The 20,492-nt window shown below is 44.7% G+C and overlaps 1 protein-coding gene across 3 annotated transcripts in view; it reads left to right on the top strand.

Annotated features, from left to right (window-relative positions):
• Window positions 1-20,492, top strand: part of AFF2 (ALF transcription elongation factor 2) — a 465,346-nt gene that overhangs the window by 410,826 nt on the left and 34,028 nt on the right. For all 3 annotated transcript variants that reach the window (XM_064482806.1, XM_064482805.1, XM_064482807.1), the window contains 3 exons: window positions 15,095-15,254; window positions 17,267-18,274; window positions 18,823-18,944. In XM_064482806.1, coding sequence (XP_064338876.1) covers window positions 15,095-15,254; window positions 17,267-18,274; window positions 18,823-18,944 — 1,290 coding nt within the window. The remainder of the gene's footprint in view (window positions 1-15,094; window positions 15,255-17,266; window positions 18,275-18,822; window positions 18,945-20,492) is intronic.

Here is a 20,492-nt window from a genome sequence, read left to right as displayed (position 1 = left end):
TTGCAACTTGTTCATCAAATTTGTATGAAAAAGTCTGGCATTTATTCAAAAGAAATAGTCTATGAAGGAAAAAATTGCAAAACAGCCAACCACTGGTAACTAAGCAGCCAAATTATAGTCCAAGCACTTGGCAAATACACCATCTTTTTATTATTTCAGTAATTGAATTTCTGTTAAAGCATGGAGCATAATTTAACATGAGGAATTTATTTATAATACAATAGTGTTTCAGTAATAAATGCATTATTATTGTCACTTTTAATGGAGTCTTATGTATTCCCACTGAGACTGTGTGGCAGACTTTGAGACAGCCACTGCACCAGTGTTGTTTGTAGACAATTGAATTAATTGGAGACAGGGTCATTAACTCGACCTGAATACCTCTGATTGCTTCTGTAAATAAGGTTAGAGAGCAAATGGCTAATCTTCGTTGTCATTATGGATTCCTCTTGCATTTTCACACTGCCTTGTATATTAAGATCATTTTGCTAAGCAGCTTTGCAGACTCTCCTCATATTTACAGTATTGTCTTGCGTGGCACATAACCATAATTGTATCAGACTTATATTACATTCTCCATATCTTTATAAAACACGATACTCGAAAGGAACCTATGTTGAATCACAAATCGTAAAAACCATCAGACCAATAAATGAATAAACCACAGTGTATAAACCATCGTCTTAAAGGAAAGTAAGATCACCGAGCAAAAAGTTGCTTTGGTCTCCTCTTGAAGATCCATGTACAATTTGGAGACACAATTAACAGAAGACAGGCTCCCAAAGATGCCATCTCTAAAGAAAGAGCACAGCAAGGGAAGCGCTGATTAAAATCTCTTTATGTTTCCGTGGATATCACGCCCTTTCTTGCTGTTCTCTTGCAACATGAATAACATGTAAATTATAGGAGGTTAGTTTCTTTCTCCCTGCTCATTCTAGATTGGAGTTAACTAAGAACTATTTGAAATATAAATATTAAAAACTTTTAAATATTTGACTTGTATGGGGGTTTTTTGCATAGCATTATCCTGTTATAAGCATACTAGATATTTGGAAAAAATTCTTCCATTATAATGACTCAAATAAAAAAAAACGTATACTGGAAACTTTTCTATAAGGGAACTTTGTCAGGTCCTTTTCTAATACAATTCAGAAATAAAGGATCATGGAAAATGTACGGTATTATGTTGAATATTGAGACTTTTACAAGTAAGATGCCAGAGACAGAGGAGGAGGAAGAGGGGAAAGAAAAGGAAGGAAAAGTAATTCTATGCTTTGTCACTTTGTTTGACATTATTTTTGAAAAAGTACTGAAAATATCAAAGAGATCATCAAAACTAGATCTGCACTAGATCATTTACACTGCTAGAAGAATAGAACAGTTCTACGTAAACCACCAGGAATTTATCATTGTCCTACGACCACCTGGAAACCTATCAGTTCATCCCCCAACTTTACTGAGCTATGATTAATAAAAAGTGTCTCTATTTAAGGCACACAATGTGATGTTTTGATACACACATACATTGTGAAATGATAGCACAATCAAGCTAACAAACAAATCCATCACCTCATATAATTACACTTTTTCTGTGTGGTGAAAATGCTTGAGATCTTCTCTCTTAGCAAATTCCAAGTATCCAATATGGTGTTATTAACTGGAGTCACTGTGCTATACATTAGATCTCCAGAACTTCTTCATCATATAATGAAAGGTTTACATCTTTTGGCCAATATCTTCCCTTTTCCACCACCTCCCAGCCCCTGGAAACTATCATTCTCCTCTCTGTTACAGTGAGTTGGACTTTTTCTTTAGATTCCACATGTGTATTTTTCCTACATCAGGTTTATTTCACTTGGTGTAATATCCTCCAGGTCCATCCATGTTGTTACAAATGGCAGGATTTCCTTTTTAAGGCTGAGTAATATTCCTTTCCCATTATAGATAGATAGATAGATAGATAGATAGACAGACCACATTCTCTTTAACTATTCATCTGTCAATGAACACTTCAGTTGTATCCATATATTGGAAGCATATCGCTTTTCATGAGTTTCATGGCTAATTAAAAAAGAGTTGACATTTACTTTGAATATTTGATGAGTCATGATCGACAGACAGAAAAATAACCACCATTTCAGTTCTTTTAGACTTTTTGCCTTTATACATTCTTATCTGTACAGCTAACTTTTGCGTATATGAGGAGAACTTGAGTAAATGTTTGACTCTCATACATGTGAATGTACTTTTTTTATTGAAGTATAGTCAGTTACAACATGTCAATTTCTAGTGTACAGCATAATGTCCCAGTCATGCATATACATATATATTCCTTTTCATTGAATGTACATTTGTGTATGTGATCAAAATGTGGCTAGTGTCCAAATGAGGGTTAATATAAGCATGGATCAGCAACAATATCTTCTTCATTAAATGACTGATGCCCAGTGTGTACTACAGAATTCAACATTCCTATTCTTAGCCAGCTAATAGCAACATTATTTTTTAAATTTAAAATTAATATTATGCATCTCACTTGAAGGCTAGTGCTTCTCTCAATATTGTTTTACTTCTTAGGCAGCCATCTTTTTTTTTTTTTTTTAATGAAGTATAGTTAATTCACAATGATGTATTGGTTTCTGGTATATAGCATAGTGATTCGGTTACACATATGTATTCTTTTTTCATGTGTTCTTTTTTTTTAACATTTTTTATTGATTTATAATTATTTTACAATGTTGTGTCAAATTCCAGTGTTCAGCACAATTTTTCAGTCATTCATGGACATATACTCATGTTCTTTTTCATTATAGGCTATTACAAGGTATTGAATGTACTTCCCTGTGCTGTACAGTAGGACCTTGTTGTTTATCTATTTTATGTATAATAGTGTGTATCTGCTAATCCCAAACTCCCAATTTATCCCTCCACCCCCTCCTTTCCCCCCTGGTAACCGTAAATTTGCCTTCTATGTCTCTGATTCTATTTCTGTTTTGTAAATAGTTCATTTGTGTCATTTCTTTAGATTCTACTTGTGATACCGTATATTTGTCTTTCTCTGTCTGACTTCACTTAGTTTGATAATCTCTAGGTCCATCCATGTTGCTGCAAGTGGCATTATTTCATTATTTTTTATGGCTGAGTAGTATCCCAGTGTGTGTGTGTGTGTGTGTGTGTGTGTGTGTGTATACCACAACTTCTTTATCCAGTCATCTGTTGATGGACATTTAGGGGCAACCATCTTAATTGATGCTGAGATTATTTTCCTTCTCTTGGTAATAGCCATCTTGGGTTTTAGCCAATAGATACATACAGTCACTCACATGCACACGCACACGCACACATACACTCACAAGCACAGGCACGTACACACACTCACACAAGGGCACACACTCATTGCCTCTCATTCAAATACCTTGAATTTAGGCATAGTTGTCTAAAATATGTATTGGAGTATAATTGTAGTCAAAGGGAACATTTTAGCATATAAGCTTTCTGGAAAATGCTTCCCTACCATTTTTTGCCCAAGTTTCCAATTGGCAGAGTAATGTACCTGGGTCTTGTCATTATGACACTAGAGCCGTGGGAACTGCACTGGAATTTGAGACATTGACGCCATCAGGCTAGAAAACATGTATCTCACTAGAAGTACATGTTTCATGCAACTCATGTGACTGTATTTTTCTTGTTTTGAACATTTCAAATCCCTGCCCCTCCTCCAAGCTTTGAATGCCTTTCCCACTATAATTCCTAAGATGTATGTTTGTTTGAGCTTAGCTGGTGGGGACCCTGCATCATTGTGACTTGCTGTTGACACCCTCTCAGGATAGGAAGATTTCCAAGCTTTTAGAAGACCACAAGTGTAATTTGTTTAACTTCAGAAGGTATTTTTAATTATCTGTTTGTTTAATCCTTTTTATTGTAAATTTTGCCTTCTTTGGAATTGCCAAATTTCCCAAAATCCTCTGCATGACAAATCCCTCCATGTGACAGATTCCTCTTAATGACAAAACCAAACACCATGACCTTGGTATTACTAGCCTTTTTGTCATGATCGCAGATCCTGCAAGTTCTTAGAGAAATGCCTAAGGTTGTTTCCACTTCTTTCTGGGTCAGTTTTTAAGTGGTTCTATGTTCATTTGTAATACGGGGATTGGCATTCTTGTTGCTGTTGATACGGATTCAAGGGTAAGCACTGCTGTTCCATGTACAGGAGTCAGTGTTGAATAAGGCTGCCTGTACTTAGCTATCTTATTACTGGTGGCCACGATCGGACTTTTCCTCTTGACGTCAGAAGCGTGTTGGGCTCAAGATCAAAGGCGCTCCCCAAGTATGAAGAAAACGTGGTCCCCTCTTCTTCTCTCATTTGCACTTGACTTCCTTTAATTTAGCCTTGATGAGAAGGGAGATGTTAGCTGGAAGGCAAGATTCTCAGGCAGATAGTATTACAGGATTAAAGATCCAGTATTTCCTTTGCTGTCATTCAAAATAACAGGCATAGGAAATTCTGTTTAAAATATCTGGGCTTTTTGACTTACAGGGCTTCTGTATAGAAGATTTAAGATGTCAGCTTTAAATATGACATTGATCGTCTTAGGCAAAGAATGGGAGTGAATTTTTGTAGAAACTGTCTTTTTTTCCCTGTGCCTGTTTATTAATGGTCTTTGTGATTTATTGTGAACGCTGGGGAGGATTTTCAGGCCCATTTATCATGGGAAGGGAACACCTTCTTGTTCTTAATGTGAATGCGTCGTAATTAGCAATGCATGTGGGCTAGGAGATTTAGTTCTGTCTTTTGCGCAAGTCCCTCAGCCTCAAATTTAATCCCAAATTGATTGAATATTTTTTCTTCCATGAGGAAATTAATTATGCCACTAGAAAAATCATCAACTAGAAAGGGAGTTAATATCAGGCACAATGTACACTGGGCTGGTTAATGCATCAAAATGCTGTGATGAGCGTAGCTCACGTTTCACACAAATCGGAATAATGGAATTGTCGTTTTAATTAAAAAAGGGGAAGGGCTGTGTATATACAGCACTCATTTGTAGTAAGAGCCACACCATCTATTTCTTAGGTTCGTGCGTGTACGTGTACTCTGCAACCCAGTGACAGCTGTTGCTCAAAATACCAATTACATTAAAAACATCCATCCAAACCCATTGCATTTTGTCAGTGGAACTGAAGCTGAAGAAAGAATCGGGCACTGTGATGGACCAACCTCCATACAACCAGTTGAAAGGTTACAAATCTGTCATCAGGCAACCTATGTGCTTAATTATTTTCACTACATTAAAGTACGACTCAGGATGTGTCGGTGTTGGGTAGGCTGGTCTGAGTCCTGACTTCTGTTGAGACTCTGCGATACATTGACATGTCATCGTTAGGTATTGTTCTTTACCAGGTGGTCTTGTTTGTGCTGATTTTCTGTTCATCATGAGGCCATTTGGAGTGTTTTTTCATAACAGTAAAATTAGATACAACTTATCATACAAGTCACCCCAGGTGACACAAAATGATGGGACAATCTGGCCCCCGCCATCAAGGTTGGCACAGTGTCATAATTCAGGAGTAATTACGGGATAAACCGTGATGAAGTTAGGGGAAAGATAAAGATTGAAGGAAGCAGAAGAGAAAGAAAAAGTGTCATGCTGGACAGAACCAACAGGGTAAGCAAAGGCACAGGGGCAGTGTGGGCGCAGGAAGGCTGGAAAGAGAAATAGAGACTCACGGTAAGGTCGAGGGGCGATACAGAGAGATGTCTGCCAATCCTGTAGAAATGGCTGCGTCTCTCTGCAAGGAAGTCATCGTGAATTGTGCAACCGAGAGATATCATACTGTATATGGTCACCAGGACTGAGTACAAAATAAGTCAAACTTCCAGTCTAACAGGGAGCAAGGCCAAGGAGAGTAAGGGGGTGTTAACACAGGAATATTATGTCTTATGTATTACTTTCATCATTTAAAAAACCTTCCTTGAAAAGCACACATATCAATATTCACATATGATATGTCACATAATAAATATGTGTCATATCGTTGGAAGAATCCTAAGAAATTGGTAACAGTGGAAAACCAGAAAGCTGGGTGGCATGCCAGCAGAGGCGCAGAAGATGTACTGTTCATTGCATCCCTTTCTGCATCTTTTGAATTCTGTACTGTGTTTATTATCCATTTAAAGACACATGATGTGAAACATAAAGGGCATTTAAATTTCCCGTATTGAATCTTGACAAACTATTACTCTATGTGGAAAGAGTTGGAAACTGGAAACCTTTTCAGCTGGAAACTGGAAGACTTTTTCTCTAGTCTCAGATTTGTCGGTTGAATGAGTCAAATGCAGCAAGGTTTTCTTAGCATAAAGGGGGGGTGGCCTTCAGTGTTTCAAGCGTTGAATTCTTGCAGCCTATCTCATCAGGTCACTTGAAGAAAGCATTTGGGATGAGTTCTGTGCCCCCTTTGCCTTTTGATAGGATTACAAGGGTGGATTTTGTAGTGGATCCTAGACTGTTTTCCTTTCGTCAAGCTAGACTTGCTGTTCAAGAACGAGTCACAGCAGCCTGGTGAGAACCGCCCTCCCAGAGCCCGGCCGCAGGGCTAAGGGGTCCTGGGGCTTCACGGTAAAGTGGGGCGGACCCCTGTCCCAGCCCCCGCGGCCCTCGCCCAGTGCTCTTGCAGCAATCAAATGAGCTCACGGGAGTGAAAAGGCTAGAACATTGTCAAGCGCTCTGCACTTAAAAAGTTTTTTGTCTTGTTGATCCACTGATGACAGTCTCCTGCTGGGACCACAGGGACGTAGACAGCAGGCAGTGGGTGCGCGCGGGGACAGTTCTCCCAGAGATTTATAAAGAAGACTTCTTCATGGCTTTACTCCAGGGCGTCTTCAGTACACCAAACATCACTCCAGGGCATGTGTGTGGTTGATAAAGCCTCTGGCCTTAGAAGCTTCCCCTCTAAATCGAGTGTCTGTGATACATCAGGTAACAAATCAGACGTGAAGGGGAGCAGACCACACAGATAAGGAGATGGGCGTTGAGAGACAGCAAAGAAGAAATGTGGTCTAGAGATGCCCACTTCCCCAGTCGAGGGGCGGCGCTAAGCGTGGCGGGCAACAGGAAGATGCCAAGCAAGCGAGAAGGCAGCGGCTTGTCCTGAGCGGCTCTGAGCCGGCCAGCGGCCTGCGCGGGCCCGTCCCAGCGAGCCGACCTGCCCACCGCTGGGGCTCTCCTGACGGGTTGCTGGGCTTCCGCTTCCTCTCCAGCCCAGTTCTGTAGACACGCTGGGGAGCTCCTGCACGCAGGCAGCCTCTGGATTTCAGTCCCCCAGTCAAAGTACATCCCCTGCTCCACCTAAGGTGTGTGACTGATGGGATTCTTTGTTGGAAGGCTTTGACCTTGTTATGGATTCCTGACATCAGCCCCCCCCCCCCCCCGGGCTCCTTATGCATGTGTGCTGTCAATTGTTCATTCTCTGCTCCCGTGGAGACGGCGCTCATGGGAGTCGGTGTTCCGTCCGCTTGCTCACCTTCATTCTCTCCCTTGCTCCCATTAAAAAAAATGGACTTTAAAGGCAAACAGGACAAAAATACTTGGCTGTATATGATTTTTCCCCCACCTGTTTAGCTGTTTGTTGAAACAGCTCTGATCGATAGCAGAGAAGTCAGTGTGGCTTTGAATCACTTCCAGAAAAATTTGAATACCAGCTCATTCTCCCTAATGCAAATTTTGAGGTTCTCAAGACGTAAATGGCCCATTAGCCACCACCAGCCGGCCTCACTGGTAGCACACTGGCACCCTCCGCAGTGCCTCTCACTTCAGGCTGCGGTGAGGCAGAAGCCAGCCACTTTGTTTTTTTGTTTTTGATTTGGGTTTGGGTTTTGTTGTCACCTTGGTTTTTTTCATTCCTTTGAAACTGCATATTAAAGTTTGTCCCCTGGTATTCTTAAAACTATTTTTCAACTTCATATTGCTTGGTATTAAGTCTCAGTATTCTTAGCTGTAAAATGGAAGTAATAAGAGTCACGGGACTGTTGTGAGGATTAAAAGAGAAGATGCAGGGATGGTGCTAAAGCTGCCTCCTGGCGCACAGCGCACACGCCATCTGTATTAGCCATTGTGAGTTATGCCCGGGTCCCAGCCGGGACCGTGCATGCAGTCTAATGCCACCTTGACCCTCAGCAGCAATAGCAGCAAGCCACCTTTGACCTTTGCCATGATACATGGGACGCATTCGGAGGAAAGGATTATGCATTTGGTCCACCACCAGCCCAGGCAGGTAGCCTCAGGAAAGTCATAAGCTGAAGTCGGTGCTTATCAGAAGGAATCTGATAAAACCTCCCCAGGAATGATGGCCTAAAGAAAGCTTAAACTTGACCAGGTTCAATTCAAAGTGACGCAAGGCAGTCAGCTTTCTCTGTTGCAAAGGAGGACAGATCATTATGGAAAAATAAAATCCACAGCTGATCATGAAGCTGTGTTTTAGCCATTCGTTTCAAGTTCACCAACTTGTTTTTGTTTTCCCCGCAGCTTCTATCTGAACAGCCTCTGTAGGTTTTAGCCTCGCCACTCGCAGTGCGGTCTGCCGAGCCGGAGCACCCATACCACCTGGGAGTGTGTTAGAGATGCAGAGCTCAGGACCCATCCCGGGCCCACCCCATTAGAGCCTGCATGCTAGCAAGGTCTCCAGGTGGTTTGTATGCACATTACAGTTTGAGACGTACCAATTAATAGAGTTCTTTCATCTAAATGACCTCACTCAGTCCTCTTATAAGCCTGTGTGATGTATTACCCCATTTTACAGATGAGGAAACTGAAACCCTTCTGTTAAATGCTTAGCCTAAGGTCACACAAAAACAGTCTCCAAGGTGATACTCAAAATGAGAGCACCTGGCTTCCAATCGCATGCTCCTCCCACTGTCCTAAAACTGCCTCTTTAAAACCAGCAGGGGAAATGCAGCTACTGAGATATGTGAAAGAGACTGAAAGTGGCAGAAAGGGCACAGGCAGGAAAAGAAGACAAGAGCCTGGGTCTGGTCAGCCTGCCAAAAGGGCGACTGTGAGCCAAATATAATTATGTAAAGCTTTTGCCCAAATCACTCAGCATTATCACCTCAGAAAAGACGTCAGAGAGGGCTGGGGGATATAGCTCAGTGGTAGAGCGCGTGCCTAGCATGTACGAGGTTCTGGGTTCAATCCCCAGTACCTCCGTTAAAAATAAATAAATAAGAAGGAAGATGTCAGATAAGTCGGGAGAAGTAACTAACTGCTGGTGATCAAAAACTGTGAGGACCCACTCATTTCCATTTATCGTGGAAGTTCCAAATGACTGACTCGCAGCCTCTCGGGAAGCTATAACCTCTTTGATTGCCCATTGCTGTGATTACACTGGGATCCCCTAGATTATCAGGATCATCTCTCCATCTCGTGAATTTATTCATATCTGCAAAACCCCCTTTTCCACGTGAGGTACCAGAGTCACAGATGCCAGAGATTAGGATGTGAACATCTTTAGAGGAGTCATTATTTTGCCCACCACAGATCTCTTTAGTCAGTGTGGGCTTTAAACTATGTCATGTACGGTACCTTGTCCGTGAAAACGAATGTGAGTGTGTAGGTGCGCCTCTCCTTCTTATGCTTTGCAAGTAAGTCGAGCAGACTGCATTTCAAACACAGGATCAGACAAAAGGACAAATCCCCAGCGTACACACACGTTGGACAAAGATGATCTCCCTGGAGCCATGCCAGGTTGGAGCCCAGATAACAGGCGGACAGGGATTCACTGTCTGCTCGTCAGTAGCATCCATTTATTAACACAGAACATACTCGATTCTGAGTTGTTTCTGATCATATTGGGATATGCAGTATTTTACTTTCAAACTGTGCTCAGGGGCCACCCCAGGGACGAGGACAAGCTGCTGGGGACAGCCCCCTCTACATTCTGCCCCATCTCTTGTTTCCACGAGAGCAACTCTGTTTTTATCTGTTTTATGTATGATGCTTCTGTGTATGCTTTCTGTTGGACAATTGGAGTAAATGGATGTTCTGGGGTGGGTGGGGCAGATTTCCTAACTACTGACTCAGAACAAAATGGATTCCTCCCATCTCCTGGCTGGGATAGGATGAGGGTTCGGAGTCTCTGCCTCTAGTGGCCTAGTGCGGTGAGGCAGAGATACTATTCCAGTTTGGGAACCCAGAGTTCAGAGAGGCGAAGGAGGAAGACAGGAAAGATGGCTATAAATGTTGATTCCTTTGCCGCAGGGCCATCCGTCCCTTTACAACTTAATGATGAAATCAAGTATGGAAGCATATTTCAAATTATCTAGTAAACAGACATCTGATCTCCATAAAACTAGAAAAGGGCCATGTTGGTGAAATTGGTACAAGTCTCAGCTAAAGACAAAGGGGGTTAATACAGGACTCCCCCATCAAGCATCTCATGCTACTGTCTTTGGCAAGTTCTGGGCCTTGTGAAATGCATTGCCAGGATCAATAAACACCCTGTGGACTTTTTCTTGACTCCTTCTCATCTATGTTTCCCACTACGAAGCCGTCACCCACGCTGGAACCTTTCCTTTTTGATGCCCACACAGCTTGATTGCATACAATGGCCAATTCATCATCCCTGTTTATCTCCTGAAAGAGGAATTTACAGTTAAATTAGGATTCGAGTCAGATAGCACTGATGCAGATGTTTGGTTTTCTGGGGGCTGTTAATGTGAATTAGTGAAAAGTCTGATTTAGGACATAGCTCCCCAGAAAGGCAGCTGTAATCCTCTAGGTTCATACGAGAGCTCTGTGACGGTGTCACCAAGAGCAGGTCATTTCAGTGTCTCATCGTGTATTTTCCGCAAGGTCCAAACAGTCTCCCTTAAAATCCCCTATACACTTTTGTTTCAGAAGAATCATAATCTTTGAGGGCAAGGACGCCTTCAAGATCACCCAGCCCCACTCTGGACCCGTAATAGGAATCTTTATTGCCGGCTATATAGTCACCGGAATCCAGCTCACTGGCCTACAAAGCAGTGGCTTCTTTCTGTGGGCAGCTGGAGATTTTTGAAAGTCTTTCCTGATGTGGAGGTGAGATCTCCCTGGCTAGATGTCTAACTCATTGGTCTTAATTTCACCTTGGAAGGCCCTCTGAACTGGCCCACTCCCTTTCCTACAGGACAGACCTCCACGTTTTGGAAGACAATCATCATACGAACCGCCCCCTTCTCCAGACAAAGTAGTCCCAGTTCCTTCTTGTGGCTTCTGGGACTGTCTGCTTTATGGTGGCTCCTACTGAGCCCTTTATTGCAGAAGAAGCCCAGTCAGTATAAGCACAGAGAGACTGTCGTGTCTAGAGATTAAGGTGCCTGGACTGCCAGTTAAAACCCATCTTTATCTCCTGGTACTCTCAAGCCTTCCACACCAGGGCCAAACCTGTCTGCAGAAGGCATCTTCAAGGCCTCCCAAACTCCTCTCCCACTGGCCTCCTCTCTGACCCCCTTGGTTTCCCCACGAGGGGCACTGACTTGCTAAGCCAACTTCTTTGCCGTCAGTCTGGCCCATGACCGTGAAGACCTACTAAATCGGGTTTGGATTTAACTGAGGCTTCACTCCACTCAGTGTAGACTGCTCACCCTGATGAATACATAGCAAAATCAGATCTTTGAAAAGGCTGAGTGGTTCACTTTGAAGTTGTTACAAATGTGGGTCCTTTGAGAAGTTTTATTACATTCAGGGTGAAGTCACAGAGTATTCTTTTAATATTTACAGACTGTGGAGCAGATGGTTTAATATATGAAATGTTAATGATTTTTGTATTGCATATTATCTTTGTTGTTGAACCACTTGCATTCTTCTTAAAAGCAGTTTATTAAAATGTGAGAGTAAATGGTGCGTGGGAAATAATTCTAGAACAGTTTGGTGAATGAAGAAAGTGTAAATTGCACATTAGTCCTTCATCTCCTAGGCAGCATTGAGTATTGTGTGAGCTCACTTCACTCACAGCCACCTTAATATACATTTGAAAAATAAATTTGCGACGTATGAAAATAAATGTAGCAGAAGTGGGAATTTAACTAGCTGAAGAGCTAATGAATTTCAGAGAAGAGTGAAAAGTGAAATATCATGATAGTTTTCCAACTTGAAAGTTCCATAGTGGACTCTAGACAAGAATGTGGCCCTCGGCCAGTCCTTCTGATACTGATGTGTGCCTTGCTTGTGAAGACAATGTTTCAGTTTTGTGCCACTTTTTGTCCCTGGGAGGGGCCCCAACTGGGCGCAAGGAGGCTAGGGTTGGGCTCAGAGGTGTGGCTTACACACATGCTGATGATCCCTGTTTCCAACTGTGCAACTGCCCGGAGAAAGCAGTTCTTTCTCATTAAGATGCTGAAGGCCTTCGCCCCCAGCTTAAGTTTTCATGGTCTCCTCTTGAATTCAAATCCACATTCTCTTTCATCCCCAAGTCTCTATGCCTGTCAGTGTGAGTATGAAGCGCGGATGTGCCTCTTCCTGTTCTTCATGTACTAATTTCTCCTAAGTGATCGTTGTCAACACTGACTGGCCATGGGGTCCTTCCCGAGAACACAGCAATAGATTTAGCTGAAAGAAAACTTAGGTCTCATTTCACTGGGTCTCAGTCAAGGTTACCCTTAGGTTTAAAATCATCTGTATTTTGTATCTATGTCTATATAATCTGTATTTACTTATACATATAGTCCATTTTTCATATATGATTCTGTCCCCGTCTACAATCCCTTAATCACGATTCTGAAATTCAAAAAGTTTTGAGAACTATTATTTTCAGTAACTTTGAGACAACCTCAGTTGATGACAAAACCTGACCTAAACTGATGTGCAGGTATGTATCTCAAGTCTTTTATTTATTCCTCTGATTATGAATGTTACTGCAGCAATAGTCATGAGTTTTATCCAGGGGGTGCTTCCCAGATCCCACTGGGGGATCATAGGTGGTATATCTACCATATTATGTTTTAATTAAAAAAAATCTGAATACCAAAATTCATCTACCTTCCAAAAGGCTTTGTGTAAGGAACACCTGTGTACAAACACATACACACCAGGAATTAATGCGTTCATATGAAAGAAAACTAGGAAACCATCTTTTCACTTGAAAACCATAAATGTCGGGGGAGGAGGTACAGCTCAGTGCGGGGGCGCGTGCTTAGCATGCACAGAGTCCTCGGTTCAAGCCCCAGCGTCTCTATTAAAAAATAAATAAATAAAGCTAATTACCCCCAAAAAGATGCAAGGAAAGAAGGAAGAAATCACTTTTAAAAAAAAGAAACAAATTATAAATGTGATTACAAGTTAGATCTTAATTCTCAGTCCGCCAGCCAGTAGTCTCAGTACTGCAGACGCCCTGTGCTGGATCTGAAATTTTACTTGGGGGGAACGGAGGCCGAGTTAGCACACTCTCTGGGTTAGTCTCATTTAAATCTGTTCTCTCAGTCTCTATTTAGTAACCAAAGACAAAAACAATTGATTAGATTTAGAGGGTACTTTGCATAAATACGGACTCATTATACTGCAGAGGAGCACGGGGAAAGAAGAGCTCTGAGCTGTATGTAGATCCCTGCCCCCACTGTCAGGCGTGTGCGCACACACACGTATACACACACACACACAGATACACACAGACACATATACACACACAGACACACGTTACACACACACGCTTTCCCAGGGGATATGGTCCCCTATTTCTTCTGCTTCTCCTAATGTCTTGGTATATTTGGCAGACAAATGTACTTGCAGATAGCATTTACTTAGCAGATAGCATTTTAAAATGAGCTTTGGCTGTATGAAAGGAAATAGCTTCGTGGGAGATTAAAGGGGCAGTCTTCAGGGACACGAGGCACATGTCGTGAAAAGGTGCTCTGCGTCGGATGGCAACACAAGAGGAGCCCATACTGGTTTGAAAGGGATCCTATTCCTTCCCGGGCAGCAGCTGAGTGTGGCCCCTACTTGGCAGGCAAGAGCTGTAATGCTGGTGACTAGGCTCCCATGAGGGTGCAGGGGGGGCAGGCGAGGAATCATGGCAGAGGGGGACCTTGGAGTCTCTCTTTGTCCGGTTTGAAGGTGGAGCCATAGGGCCCGGTGCCCTCCAGGACCAGGACTGAGTTCTGTGGGGAGTGTGAGAGGCAGCGAGGTTCAGGTGGCCAGCCCATCCCTCTCCATGATTCAACTTCTCTCCAAAGAGGGGACTGGGTTGATGAGACAGAGGTGGATGAGACCCTTCCCTCGACTTTAGAGCCCCATTTCTGAGCGAAAGCAGACCAGAACTAGTCCAAAGAGACAGTGAGCAAAAGGACAGAAAGGCGATGACATCCCAGCGTGCCAAGAGGCAGCTGAAGTTGATTTGTTATGGGGCACAGAGAGCAAGTGATTAGTAAGGAAGGACATCGATTATCGATAAAGCCAGAGTGGCAAACGGTGTCAATTTCACAACGCTTTGCTTGGTCAGCTTTACAAATCTAAAATCAGTCGTTAGAGATGGTCGGTCCTTTATGATCATACCTCCTCGTAAGAGATTTACGAAGGATTTACGGGAATTATGGTGGGGGAGGCGAGAAGTATATCCTCTCATCCCAGTACTCAGATGGTGAGCTCTGCTGGCCTTGGTGCTGGGCGCTGGGCACCTGGTAGTGGATACACTTTACACAGCCCTGCCCTTTGAGGGGGCTGGGAGGCCATGGCCCTAGCCTCACTCTCCTCTCCAGCTGGGAGGCTGAGGCAAGCCCCTCCCCTTCCCTGAACCTCAGTTTTGTCTGATGAAAATGAGGATTGAACTCACCCCTGCTTGATGAGAGGGCTGTACTGTGCATATAGCGAAGATCAGAGCCCCTTACCAAACCTGTGGGCTTCTGAACAAGATGGCAGCAGAAAACGAAAAATTAACTGGAAAAAAAAAACTGGGACTGTGGGTCACTCACTGGGCCTCCTGAGCCTCGCGTTTCCCATCTGTAAAATGGGACGGTGTGCTCCACTCGGCCTGTACCTCACAGAGCATCAGTCTTTATGCTGACCTGGGCTCTTTTCTGGCTGGTTTGAGGCTGAATGAGGCAATGAACATGTCGTTTTTCTTCCAGCCCACTCTTGGCCACACCTCAGCCCCCCACTGCCGTGCCAGCCAGTGGGGCGTCTGGCAGCTCCAGTGACTCGGACAGCAGCTCAGAGTCCGACTCAGACACAGAAAGCAGCAGCACTGACAGCGAATCCAATGAGGCGCCACGCATGGCCACCCCAGAGGTGGGTGAGGGGCCAGGGCCCCGAGCACGATTTGTCTGCCCCGAGGCAGCACCCCTCCACACATACGCACACCACAACCGTACAATGATAATACTGCTCCAGCGCAATAATGACTTTAGCACAAGAAATCCTTCAGACGAATATTCTGGTATTTGATAGCAGTTTTTTTTTTTCGCACTCATACATTCGCAGCCTCTAACAGACATTTCTGGCCGGGTGACTGACTTGCTGTGTGACCCACTTAGCGCCTCAGAGCCTCGCACTCTTCCATGGGTAACACTGGAATAATAATTACTATGCTAGCAACTGCTCTTTCCAGAGAACTCACGAGGCCAGGCAAGACCCACTTCTGGCTCTGGGGACACCACCCCTTCCTCTAGGTTGAAGCGATGAATCACCAGTTGGCAAGTAAGACTCAAGAAGTGTGATGGTTGAAAGGACGCGTGTATTTTTTTCATTTCAATTAATATTCTTCAGGTTGTGTTTGATGGTAATTCATGAAAACATTTAACACAGCCCCACAAAATACCAAAATTAGAATTGTGGAATGAAAACACATGTCCTGCCCCTCCCATCCTCTCTGAGTTCCAGCTTCTCGTTTCCGAAGTCTGCACCTCGTACCGCAAGCCAGTCTGTCCACGGCCCTTTGCACACTTGTTTCTGAGTCATCAGAAAAGGATAATGGAGGGAGGGCATAGCTCAGTGGTAGAGCGCGTGCTTAGCATGCGTGAGGTCCTCGGTTCAATCCCCAGTACCTCCATTAAAAATAAGTAAATAAATAAATAATAACCTAATTACCCCCAAAAAACAAAGCAAGCAAAAGAAAAAATACAAATATAAGAAAAAGAAAAGACCGAGAGAAGGAGATGCCCTAGTAACTTTGCTACTGTTTGTAACAGCTCACACTTCCTCACCACGGACCGTGTGCCAGGCGGTGTGCGGGGCTTGTGCTCTGCATTTTCTCATTTCATCCTCATAACATCCCCATGCGGTCCTTGCTACTTTTTATCCCATTTTACAGATGAGAGAATAAGGTTGTGAGAGGATAGGAAAGAACTTTCCCAAGATCTCACGGGCAGGCAGCGGCAGAGCCAGGACTGCAGCCAGGCTCTGTGCGCTCCCAGAGCTGGTGACCTTAACCTCGGAGCTCTGCTGTCAAGAGCAGCCTCCGCGCCGATCTCCTCGCCCCTTACCTGCCGTTGCTCTGTGCGGGCTGGAATCGCGGCTGCTCAAGTGTTTTTAATTCTGTCATCCTCTGTTGGCTGGCGCCATAAGCCTCAACTGATGGCTTTCAAAAAAAGAGCCATTCTAATAAAAATGATGGCTCTTTTAGTTCAACAAGCAGAATTCAGAGCTAGGAATCAAGTAGCTGATTGGACGCATCATTTCCATGGCTGAACAGCGGACACTAATGTCTGCACACATGTCCCCGTAAATTAGTTATTGCCCATACACCGAAGAAAGTGCAGGTGGTTTTTTGGGAAGTCAAATCTTTTCATCCTTCAGTAAAAATACAAAGGGCCTCTTCTTTTTGCAGTGAATTACAGCATCATATAGGAGGCACTGGCACTTTGGCAGCCAGAAAGCCTTTCGTTTTGAATTACACTTGAGGCACGCTTACATTTCTTTTCAGGACCAGAGATCATTACCTCTGCCTCCTGGTGGGAAGTCGAGTAATGAGTCCCACCAAAGGGTTTTGGGAGCCGGTTTCCCTCAGCCCTCCCTGCCCACTCTCTGGAAAAAAACTCTCTGTGAATAATTCTTTCCTTCCTAGACAGAGAATATTTTCAGAAGAGGAGTGGGACTTAGCTTAAATAAGGAGATTGCAGCTGGTTTGTGAAGTATTTGTCTACGTAGGTAGTTTGACGAATGTGAATTCTGGGTGGGCTTCTAAATGTGTGAACGGTCACCTAATATCCAAAGCTTTTATCAGCTAATGGTCAGTGCCCTGCGTCCTCCTGGATTCTTCCCAAATATGAAATTCATTCTTGCTGCTGTTTCTCAATCTGCAGCCTGAGCCGCCCTCCACCAACAAGTGGCAGTTGGACAAATGGCTTAACAAAGTGACATCCCAGAACAAGTCGTTTATATGTAGCCAAAATGAAACGCCCATGGAGACGATTTCTGTGCCTCCTCCGATCATCCAACCAATGGAAGTCCAGGTCAAGGTGAAGACAAATCCCAGCCAGGTCCTGCCTGAACCCAAAGAGAGGCCTCTCCTCAGTCTCATCAGGGAGAAAGCCCGTCCACGGCCCACCCCGAAAACACCAGAAACAAAGGCTTTGAAGCATAAATTGTCGACAGCTCTGGAGACAGCTTCTCCAAGGACAATTGGGAAAAAACAGCCCAAAAAGGTCGAGAAGAACACCAGCATTGAGGAATTTACCTGGCCCAAACCAAATATTACCAGCAGTACTCCCAAAGAAAAGGAAAGTGTGGAGTTTCCTGACCCCCCGAGAGGCCGCAGCAAAGCCACTGCCCACAAGCCGGTCCCCAGGAAAGAACCGAGGCCGAACATCCCCTTGGCTGTCGAGAAGAAGAAGTACCGAGGGCCTGGCAAGACGGTGCCGAAGTCCCGGGAATTTATTGAAACCGATTCATCTACGTCTGATTCCAACACAGATCAGGAAGAGACCCTCCAGATCAAAGTCCTGCCTCCTTGCGTGGCTCCTGGGGGCAATCCTGCCAAATCCAAGGAAAGCTGCGGGGCCAGCCTGACCCTCAGCACCTTAATCAGCAGCGGCAACAGCAACAACCCCTCCATCACTAACGAGGAGCCGGCTTTTTCACCCGTCCCCGTCATGCAAACCGAGCTGCTGTCTCCACTCCGAGAGCATGAGAATCTGAAAAATCTCTGGGTGAAGATTGACCTTGACCTACTGTCTCGAGTGCCTGGCCACAACTCACTCCCAGCAGCGCCAGCCAAGCCAGACCACAAGGAGCCAGCCTCCAAGCCCAAGCGGCAGACCGCGGCCGCGGCGGCCGAGAAGCCCGCCCCCAAGGGCAAGCGTAAGCACAAGGTGAGCTGGCGGCGGCGGCCTGCCACGTGCTCGCGAGCCGTGGCTGTCTGTGGGCTGCGCTGGGTCTTCAGCGCCAGTGCCTGAAGGTCCAAAGGTGTGCCTTGCACATGCTCAGTTTCCTTGCACGTTTTTGATCGTGTAAGTCACCTCTACACGTTACCCCAAATCCCCACGCTGCTGGTCCAGGGTTTGTGCCATGTTAGAGTTGCAGTGTTAGTTTCTAAACTGCTCATTTGTGGGGGCGTTGTTCCTGAGAAGAGTGTCTGAAAATTATAGATTCTCTTTACTTTCAGTATGACGTTCATCTGCCGCCCAGTCTTTAATCAGAGGCTCACATCGCAGCTCCACTCACTCAGATGCCAGCTTCTTGGTCGGGCTGGGCTACGCAAGACTGATTGCTTTTCCGTCTGATTGAAAGGGCACTTTTAACTCCCCTACCTAACCTAGGAGTTCAAGTAGAAACAAACTGTCTCCCTTGCTTGTTGCTTTTAAATGTCTGCATGGGCCATAGATTTCCAACTCTGTGTATTTTGTTTTTCCTGTTAAAGCCAGCAGAAGTTGCGGAGAAAATCCCTGAGAAGAAGCAGCGCCTGGAGGAGGCCGCCACCATCTGCCTGCTTCCGCCTTGCATCTCACCAGCTCCACCCCACAAGCCTCCCAGCGCTAAAGAGTGAGTTTGCTCTGGCTTTCTGGGATGCTTCGATTGTTCGGACTCTTAAGAACTCCCAGCTGAACCCCTTTTGGTGGGGGTGGTCCTGTCCTACAGGAATGTTCAGTAAGAAACAGGAGTCACTCAGTCCAGTCCTGATAGCTGTCCCTGGCCACCGGCCTAACAAGGGTGGGATAAAGGGTAGAATACAGGCTGCCAGATTTGGGGGTGACTCTGTGAGCTTTTTAGCAACATTTCTTTATTCCAACTCAGACTGATGACCAAAATCGGCCAAAGTGAACCTTGAGCACTGAGTGAAGGGCACAAGAAAGTAAGTGAATTTAAAAGGGGGCAGCATCAAGAGACACCGATCCCTTGCACCAAATCACCTCCTTCTGCGCAACTTCTGGTTCTGATGCTGATGGAACACTTTCCCCTCCTGGCTCAAACGACCCCCGCCTTCCCTAGAGAAGCCCCTCCCTGTTTCTACCAAGCATCGTGACGGGGCTCTTCTGTCTTATAAATATCACTTAACTAACAATCATGTCAGCTACTGGAACCATTCCGTCTGGATAATTATTGTCATAAATTCATTCAACATTAGAGATTACTTCCATCAAAGACCAGTTTTGGAGCCTATTAGCAGCCCAGAGCAGAGAGGCAATCTGGCTAACTGCTGCTAACAATTGATTTCACAGATTACGATTTAACATCAGTGATACGGCATCAATCTGCCACAGATAAGGTGTCGGAAATAAGTTATCAGCTTACATTTGCTTGGATCCTTGTTTTGAGATGAAAGGTAGGAAGAGATCAATTACCATTAGATCTGCTCGAAATAATAAGGAGATTTGGCTCTGGGCTGACTTCTCCCTGAGGACCCCTAGCTCTTTGTGACACGCATCTGTATTCCCTGGTATAATTTGATCTGAAACATCCCTTCCCACCTTCCCGTAGTTGGAGTTCTCAGAACTAGAAACTCTTCCAGGGTGGGCCCGGCATGTGGGGAAATAGGCTTCTTTCCTAGTGGTCAAACACAGTCACTCCAGGGCCCTCCTCCTTTCCAAGGAGGAAGAACTGAAGTGGTATCTCTGTGGTGGCCGTACCTCCCCAGTTTCCCTGGCTCTGATCTATTCAAGCCAGGCCACCAGAGGGCAAAAGGAAAATCCAGCGGGGCTGTGGGCCATTGCCACACCATCAGTCCCCATTGTGAGCCCCTTCAATGACCCAGTGATCTGTCATTGTTATCATTTCATGGAAGGTAAATGATCAAGTCTTAGGTGAATGTCTAACCATTCAAATTTGTTTTCATAAAATAGCGTTTTACCTCATGGCCTTTACGGACTTGCTGCTTTTGTAGCAGTTAGGAAAGTAGTGCTTACCTAGTAGCCCATTCATCACCCAGGAGGGGGCTGAGCAGCTTCTGATGCTCCTCAGGCAAATCCCCGTCTGTGGGGAAACCTCGGCGGCTGAGAGACAACGAAGCAAGGCCAGGCCTCTTGGAGATCTCCTGGGAGCCCTCTCCCCAAGCTTGTCTGCTCCTTCGTGCTTCGTTGACCCTTCAAACTA

This window comes from Camelus dromedarius, chromosome X (genome assembly GCF_036321535.1).
Source record: "Camelus dromedarius isolate mCamDro1 chromosome X, mCamDro1.pat, whole genome shotgun sequence".
NCBI lineage: Eukaryota > Metazoa > Chordata > Mammalia > Artiodactyla > Camelidae > Camelus > Camelus dromedarius.
This window is presented reverse-complemented; position numbering and strand designations above follow the sequence as displayed.